Source organism: Lissotriton helveticus, chromosome 5_1, assembly GCF_964261635.1.
Source record: "Lissotriton helveticus chromosome 5_1, aLisHel1.1, whole genome shotgun sequence".
NCBI lineage: Eukaryota > Metazoa > Chordata > Amphibia > Caudata > Salamandridae > Lissotriton > Lissotriton helveticus.
In genome coordinates, this window is record NC_136065.1 from 1,211,220,763 (window position 1) to 1,211,230,202 (window position 9,440).

At 40.5% G+C, this 9,440-nt stretch overlaps 1 protein-coding gene across 3 annotated transcripts in view; it reads left to right on the forward strand.

Moving 5' to 3' along the window:
• GRK5 (G protein-coupled receptor kinase 5) overlaps positions 1 to 8,636 on the forward strand; it is a 648,325-nt gene extending 639,689 nt beyond the window's left edge. For all 3 annotated transcript variants that reach the window (XM_078643914.1, XM_078643917.1, XM_078643915.1), the window contains exons 15-16: positions 1,771 to 1,902; positions 7,856 to 8,636. In XM_078643914.1, coding sequence (XP_078500040.1) covers positions 1,771 to 1,902; positions 7,856 to 7,954 — 231 coding nt within the window. In that variant the 3' untranslated portion in view covers positions 7,955 to 8,636. The remainder of the gene's footprint in view (positions 1 to 1,770; positions 1,903 to 7,855) is intronic.
• The last annotated feature ends 804 nt before the right edge of the window (positions 8,637 to 9,440 follow it).

Consider the following 9,440-nt stretch of genomic DNA (forward strand, 5'->3'; position numbering starts at 1 on the left):
AAGAAAAAAATACGGTCTTAGAAGATGTTTGTGGGCATAGGATCGTATCAAATTGTTATCTTGATTAGGGTCATGGAAAATTGACCCGCACCAAGGTTTATACACACGTATTTGATTTATCCAATTTCTATATTTCACAGTAATAATAGATATTTAGACAGAAACTTCCCACACATAAGAATTTCAAAAAAGAGTTGTTTGTAGATTTTTAAATTTTCTTTATTCAAGTTCTTAGTTAAAATTCCCAGCATTGCTTGTTGCCAACGCGTTTCGTCACATCCGTGACTTCTTCAGGGCTCAAAGTTAATGTTTCTGACAGAATTCCTAGTTAGCGTCAGCCACCATATAATCTCTACGTGTTCTGGTCTGATATATTCACATTGATATATCCTGCGCGTACCCCTCAAGACAATCAGTACAACATAGGGAAGGTACCTCCTGTTCTTTTATTTCCTGTTCTTTTATTCGCGGCTAAAAGATTGGTGTCTCGTGGCCAGCGCTAGTATGAGTATAGGTGAGTCTCCAAACGTCCTGGACAGTGTATGCGATCATATGAAATTGTTATCTTGATTAGGGCTCTAACTTGGAAACTCCCATCTAATGTGGTTGAGAAGGAAACAATTTCCTCTAAGCGTTTTTCAATGTCTTCTTTGTTGACCGATTTGATAAAACCCTGAAACTGTAATTAGTGAGCTTAAACTGTAACGGGCAAGTAGCTTTTTCCTCTCCCGCACGTTCACAAGTCTAAAGACTAAATTACGTTAATATTCACATAACCCATACACCTACACTTTCTTCACAAGTGGCACACTTTCTCTAATCTTTCTTGGCAATACATTTGTATTTTATTATTTGGTTTCTCCCAGTCCTACTCCTCCTCCATACTTGGATCATCGCTGTAGCATCCCCAGACCACATTACTGTTTTCACATTGCATCTCCTTCCTTTGTTATACTCCCTTGCACAAAGCCTTCCCTCTAGGACCTCACCTTGTTCCTTGATCACTTCTAATTTAGACCACATAACCTCGCTTAGATCATGCCTCCCTGCAAGACTACCTCTCTTTGTTTACCACATATTTTGCAGTATTCCACACCTTTTTCAGTAGCCCACACATCTTTTAGACCAAATTCAACTAGAGCACACTTACTCAATATCTTTCACTGCTTTGCTCGTACACTATGTTTCTTAATCTACCCGCACTCCTAACAACTGTCAAGGGCTGGGCTAGAGAAACTATTCTAGGGCTTGTCTCTCTCCGACTTGCCAAAGTTATGGGAGAGTCCATTCAGTAGCCATGGTCCCGTCACTCGATAAAATTACTTGTGCAGAGTAGATTACTGCTCTTGGAGGAATTGGCATAAAATTCTCCAAGGAACAAGTACGTTGAATAATCTTGTACTGGTTCAAATGCTCAGCTTGGAGGGTTGGCCCTCAGTCTATGATGTGCTGTGGCACTAAGGGCAGCCTTCAGGTCACTGCAGCAACAGCTCACCTTTTCTCCCAGATGTAACTAGCAGACTGTTTCCGATCGACGTGTGTGTTTTTGTGAGAGTGAGTGATACTTAAGGGTGAGCGGTGTGTGAGCATTAGGTGTGAAGTGCCTCGGTGCAGGATAAGCAACATCTGATTTCAAGGTGAGCGGTGTGTGAGTCTGTGAGTTGGTGGTCTGGGAAGCAAATGTGTTCTCAGTACCCTAAATGTGTCTGTCTCAAAGCCAAACAAGTTATTTTATCCCTTCTGAGAGTATCCTTGTGTTATATTTTCCAGATGATAGAAACAGAGTGCTTCAAGGAGCTCAATCAGTTTGGACCAAATGGGACTTTATCACCAGACCTCAACCACAGCTATCCACCTGAGCCGCCCAAGAAAGGACTGCTGCATCGGATCTTTAAACGTCAGGTAAAAAATGCAAGATGAGATGAGTGCGGGACCGAGGATCAGATTCCGATCATCTGCAGTCCAGGCATTGGTCACTGCAAGTGCATCAACAGTTCACAGGAAGGTCTGATAATTCCAGCACAGGTAGACAAGGGCGACAGACCCATAATCCAGCAATTTCTGTTTACATGAATCAGGCTTCTTCAATCAGTAGTTCGTAAAGTACTGGTAGCTCTCCAACTACTTGCAAGTAGCTCCCCGTTTGCAGCCCAGCCTTTTAATTGGAAGCTTTTTCTTGTTCGAGTTAATATATGCATACTAACACTGAGTGTATGTATTAGAGAAGAAAATGTGTGTATTTTCACTACTCATAAGAGGATTTTTGGGGGAAAATTGCTGAATTTCCAAAACACATTTAAAGGTTGTATGTGAGCAATAAATCATGTGGCGCAGGGGAGACACTAATAATATTATTACCTTGGTTTCAACAGAATCGCAGATATGACTGTTATATATTATCAATATAGAGGTATTGAAATTGACAAAGCTTTTTTTACATTACTGCTGGCAGCCCTGCCTGATGCACTGGTGTAATCGCTGCTAGTAATCTTTCATAAGGAGACCACTAATGCCATCTTGTCTTAGGTGATCCCTAGTACAACAATAATATTAATAGCTCAGGATGATTTTCATTGAACTTAAGTGGCTCTTATAACAGAAAATGTTGGAGGCCCCTGGTCTACATTCTAGCTAATTTCACAACTTAATTGTGCCAGTGAATTGCATGTTTGAAAGGGTCACCACTTGTTGGTTGTGTTCCGTAATGTACTTTGAGAATCCTGCTCATGCCACTAGTCAGCTCCTGGTTGTCAGTGAGCAGTTGTCATGCATAGATAGAGGAAGTGAATGAGGAAAGTCCTACATAGCCTATCGGGGTCCAGGTATCCCAGAGAAGTGCAATACTTATCTTGTGATATTCTGCAAGGAAAGGAACACTTCTTATGTAAAAAAGAAGCGATTCTAGAAATAGAGAGCCACAAAATGTCAGCACGCGAGAGGAACTATGTTAACCACAGGCCACAATTTGGCATGGAAACAGTAACAATTACTATTGTAATCGCCAGACTTCTTTTCACTTGTATGTTTTACTTTGGTAATACCTTTAGGGCTTGGCATGCAATAAGTATTTACAATTTTAAACGAAAGAGCTGCAGTACTCTTAGTGGACTAGGCCGACCAACAGTAGCGGTGCCCATCCACCTTCTTCGACTTTGCTATGACCTTATTTCTTTTTCCAGGACCAGGCCCTTTAAGTAGAGTGGTGACTAAAATAAATAGGACAGGAGTCACCGACTTACAAATTTGCGCCAATTTGATCCCAATTCTTACAACTCATCTACACTGTTTAACATGCAGGATGCAACCCCACCTCAAGGCCGAGCGACGTTCACAACAGTTCATAACTCCAGCGTCAAATGGAGATTAGTAGCTTTTAATTATTATATAAATGTTCCATATAAGTAAAACGGCCAGTTGAGAAATTGGTTCATGTTAATGCGTACTCCTAAGTATGTCTGCTATTTTCTGTATACTTGCAACTGTATATTATTAATACCATGCACAAACAATGCTGGATAAAAATGTAGCATCAAGACGCTGCAACTAAAAATGATGCAGACAGCATAACACAGGCAGATAAATGTAGTCAAACCACTAAAAATAACAGATTCAATTGGAAGCTAATATAAATGCTTCTTTAGCTTAACTGTAAAACTCTGGAATCGTGGAAGATGGTTTAGATGTACCAGTAATCCGTTTCAAGTTTTGACCCAGCCACACTGTAATGTCTTTAACCCATTTTGACATGACAGCACTTTGGGATCAGTCATTTAGGATCTGCAGCTGACCCTGGGAGTCTTTCATGCGACTGAAACAAAAAATTCTGGCTCTGATAATTTGCAGAGAGATCCTTGATTGATTCTGCAGTGCACCTGATCGTCGAACTGAAGCCATCCCAATTGAACATGATGACCTTTGATGTGGGCATGCTTCTTCAGTCTGGAAACTCAAAGTGGGTACAACGTCACTACATTTCACGAATCCCTGAATGTTTGCGGTCTACTATGTGCTTCTTGTTGAGTGACCACGGAGCCACAGTCATATCAAAGTTAAGCTGCCGCAGAGACAGGGGTCTGCTCCTCATAACTAGAACAAGGTAAGTTCTTGTTCTGTGATCTCCTGATCTTGGCCTGAGTCCAGGTCAGTACTCTACCTCAAGAAGCCAAATCAAATACCTCAAGAGCAGTGGACAATTGTCATGGTGACTGAAGCACATCATGTTGACAGCTGCAGTTCTGAAGAATTGGCCTCTTAAACTTTTCCAGCTCCGAAGGGAATAGTAGTGTCTACTTGAATGTATTCCAGTGCAGCTCAGCAAGAGAATATGATCTTCGATGTCACTGAAAAGCTAGACCCCACCAACGGAGATATCGTTGAACTGGATAACAAAGATTAGTGGCAACAACAAATGAGTAGCTGGCCACACAAATACTGCTCTCATATTTCTGCTTGCCTAATGGGAAAAAATGCTAAAAACATTGTTAACAACTTAAAGATAAAATAGGGACATACGTTTTAAATGCAACCAGGACAAAGAGGATAGAAATGCAAATTCAGGAATAAATCTTTTTTTAATTATAACATAACATAACAGGTGTATTTGTAAAGCGCACGATTACCCGTACGTGTCTTGGCGCTGAATAACAGATGTTTATTGTTACCCAACTCAATGGTACTCATTTTCCAGTTCAAATATATTTTATTAAGTCATATAATTCACTTATACAAATTAAAGATATCAATGCAAAGAGAAAGTATACAATAAAATAAATAAAAGACATTCCAAAAGAAATAAACTGTAGACAAAACCAGCAATAATGAAATATGCAACAATTGTTGATGTATGATAAACTAAAGGATGGTAGAATGTTTGTTAATAGAAAGTAAATAAAGCAACGAAGGGAACTCATGGAGGTTTAGCGACTTCCTGTTGAAAGGGGGATTTAGGCAGAGAGCGGAGAGCACATGTATCAAAAAATGAGGTCACTGGATCCCACAGCTGTTTTCGTTTTGGGGCCAAAGCGAGTGGATAAACAAACATTGTGTCTAGCCTATGGTTTTAACATACAGCGTACCACCAAGCCTGATACAAGAGTTTAGTGAGATCTTTCCAAGCCTTAGTAATCTGTTGAAAAGCTACTGCAATAAGCAGGTCAATTATTTTTATGCTGAAAGTTCAGTGATCCCAAATGGGGGAGATACTACCTAGAAAAATATGAAGTATATGAAAAGGGTGTGTAGTGGAAAAGATATTATTAATTTGAGACCACACCTTAACCCAAAAAGTGAGAACCGGAGTACAATTGAAAAGCAAGTGTAGCAAATCCGCATGAGGTGCAGAGCAAGTCCAACATGTATGTGACAGGTCGGGGTATCTTTTACTAAGAGTAATGGGGAAAGTAAAAGTCGATTATAAATGAAAAACAAAGTCTGAACAGTATTTGCAGCCCTGGAGGATTTCCATCAATGGTACTCATTTTATCGACCTCAGATGGTTGAAAGGCTGAGTGGACCCACCGGGATTCGAACCTGTTACCATGAGGTCGAACACAGGCCCCTGCAATGGACACATTAGTCCACTGAGCCACCAGACCCGGCAAACCATCCTTATGCAAACCACATAGGACAGCTGCTGTTCAAAAAGATGATGCTTGTTCAGCAACTGGAAGTGAATTGTCCAGCAAAGAGAGGGGCTATAGTACTCAAGGCTGTGTCTGTCTTCCCATTGCTCTCACAGTCATCACCCATGGAGCTGATCCGACTTCCAGCTACCCGTACACCACGACACACAAATTACTCACAGTTCACAAATAATCTGTACATTGAGGAATAAGCCGGCTAGTGTCAATTGCCACGTAGAATCATCTTCCTCCCCGTTACCCATTCTTACAACCCTGCCTACCACTACTCGACTTGAACGAGGTCCCGATCTTGTTCTAATTCTTTGGCTACCCTACCAAACATATTTGCCACAGCTGTGCACCTGTTAATATTCTTTTTCCATACTTTCAACGCAGGTTTGGGTCTGCAGCTCCCCAACTTCAGGCTGGCACACCGTGCCACCTTCTAACCTAAATTTGCATCTTTTTCAAAGGTGATTTCCATTACCCTCGTTAAATAGTACCCGACTCCCTCCTAGAAAACTTGCTTGTAGGAGATTGAGCCATGGAGTCTGATAGAAGGTGCCATGTTATCAGAAGTAAGGTCCTGCCAAGTGCAACCATCCGGGTCCTTGCTCGGTAATTCTGTTATGAATTTTTAAGTGTAGAAGCCTAAAACCCAGCTAATGGTCACCTCCCGGCCAGCATCTCTGTTTCTCCAAAGTATCTGGTGTGCTGTTAATTATTTTCCTATAAACGCAGCATTTTGCTATTTGTGAAGTTGTTCTCATGGCGAGTGCCTCGATACACATATGAGCGCACTATCTTCTAGTGGGGAGTTATCTTCAAGTTTGAGGCATGCACAGCAAAGGGCACACCTAAGCTGAAAATATCTAAACATCTGTGTCCATTAATTTATAGTCTCTTTTGAGATGTTTAAATTTATAGCATCTCTGCTGTGTCCCATATGTCACAATGAATCTGCTCCCAATAAGGTCCCACCCGTGAAAACCTTTCAATTGTGCACTTTCTCTAACTTGGTCGCTGTCCTACAGCAGGGCAACCTTTGCCAGGGTATTGAGAAAATAATTCCTACATGATTTCTAGCCATTAAACAATACACTTGAGGATTTAAAATGTGTTCACCCTAAAATGGAGGTAATCAGTTATCTCCTATTTATATCACAAATGACTCGTAACAGGAAATGCATATTTTGTTTCATCATGAAAGACCAGCCTTCAAATCTTCGGTTAATCACTTCCAAAGTTATTTTCAATTTCAGCACTTTAAAAATATATCTACTTGGCAGCTGCAAGGGCCGCTCCCTGTGCCTCTTAGAATTCTCTCTGTCTTGGTATTTTTAAAGCAGAGGCCTAGTTTAATCAAGCTGTTGTAAATGGTGGTTAGAAGCTTGTAATTAGCTAGATCTCTATTGATGTTCCAAAGCTGTCTTCATCGCGGCAGTATGACAGGTTTCCAATAGCTTGAGAACCTGAATAAATTGTGATGTAAAAGACAGAATCCATGAATTCCTTCAGATTATGAACACCATTTTTGCACGTTTTCCCCATTATGGACATAATTTTAGGCAAGAAAACTGTAGTTATTGTCTGGCTTGACAGCACAGCTGGCGCCAGACAATTAAGTGAAAATCACCAATAGAGGTCCTTAGGCTCCACCCACATGTTGGGGACCAGCAATACAGGTTTTGGTTGGGCAGGAGTGTTGTGCTTCCACAAAAAAGACCATGTGCTCCACACAGCTGTGATAATTTTGTATATGTATCCATCTGTCTACGCTTGAACCTTCATGGCCACACATGATATTGTAATGCTGTTACAACTGTTTTAGATAACTAGATTTATTATGTTTTTCTCTGGCGGCAGCACAGTGAGAGGAGGGCAGTCATTATCCTACATGGATGTTTAGGTCTGGCTTGACAATGCAACTGTCACCTGCCTTTTTAATCTACACTAATATTATTCTCCAGTTGTTGGGTTCCACACATATCCATTCCCAAGTTGTCTATTTGTAAAGCTTCAGATTACCATATAACATTCCTTTAAAGCCAAGCCTATAGGTATCGCCAAAGCTTGTTTTCATAGTGTTCACCACCACCAACGTTTTGTTTTAATTTTAATGCTAATATATCATAATTCAAATGTTTTCCTGCAATCATGATTTCCTCATGTTAAAAATTTGTAGTAATAGCAGATGGCAAGGTCATTAATCTGTTTGATTCTTTATCCTACAGCACCAGAATAACTCCAACAGCACTTCGAACTCGAAGGTCACCCTCAACCATCACAATGCCACCAATCACGTCAGTACGAACTCCATTGGCAGCAGCTAGTTCTGGGCAGACATCTATCGCAAGAGCAACATGGTCTATCCAACCTTTTTGTTTTTACATTCCGTGGCTTCTGCTGGTGAGAGACCACCCGCAGGTCAGCGATGAGCCTTTCTACAGGAGAAGAGGGGGTGGAGATTTGTCCCTTTTTGAGGCCAGGACAGAAGAACCTTCGCCTTGTTGGAGACACTTCTGCTCAGGTCCATTCTCAGGCACAGAGGACAGGAAAATGCAGTGATGAAGCAAGATGGCTGTTGGAAGACCATGACAATAGAATTCCAGGAAACATGGCTTCTTGCATGTGACTTCTTTGCACATCAGTGACACGCGGTTGCAGAATAGATTATCTCATATTTTTTACACAGACGGGAAAAGAAAAGGATATGAAGAAAAACTGAGAGACAGCGATTTTGTAAATGTTTCTCGTCCCTGTTTACATTTTGTACATTTGTATTTAACGGAGCACCAGACTTTCGGGCAGTGACTATTTCTTGGGATGTCGCAGCTGTGAAGACCACAGGCTTTAAGACAGTTTGGGTTTATTTTTAAAAAGTGACTTTTCCCTTCCTGCATCTCTGATTATGATTATGTGCAGGATGGATGAAATGAAGGAGAGAATTCAGGATTTGAGTGGGCCGAGGATATTTCTGTTTGTGTTTATATTAAATGTTAAAAAGGAATCCTACTTTTTTATTTCAAAATGTCATTTTTTGAAGGGTTCTTGTTGGTTTTTGAGGTGCATTCCTATTATGGTGAATTGCAGGTTACAATATGAATACCTATTCTCATGACGGGTTGATGGTTTGATTGGCAGCCTCTTTTCAGTTGCCTAGCAATCTCTCACAGCTTCAAATGTTTTCTGTTTCCTATCTTGTCACTGAGTTTGAAAACAATGACTTTATTTCATTAGTTGACATAGAATGGTCAACAGGTATAAAATACGGTTACCTACCTCAAATATAGTTCTTAAGCATTAATCTAATTTATTGATTCAAATGCATATTTAAATATTCTCGGACGGCAGGCTGGGAATCTTCGTGAAAGACAGTGTACATATATAGATGCTCGATTTTTATGAGTCCTGCATAGGGATCTTGAATATGTCCATTAAGACGTATTTTCACAACCCTTAGTCTGGTATTCAGACTCGTATTCTATCCACAGGCACTTCTTTAGGCAGAACCTCAAAATGTAAGTGAAGATAAAGGTCACCTTTTTGGGGAGGTGGGATGAATAGCATGTGGATCTAAATTCTATATTGTAGTACTCTCAGAAAAATGTATCCTGGTCAAGGTGATTCTTGTATTTGGTGACTGATGCAAAATGGAGTCTAACCGAAGAGTGTTAATGACTAGTAGAAGCTAGCACTTATAACATGCACTCAGTAGCTCAATGTCTGCCCAGTACAACGTCTTAAAAATAGGTCTTAAATATATGTAGGTAATTAGGGCAGTTCTGTTACATATAATGTTCCAATTCCCAAACCAGA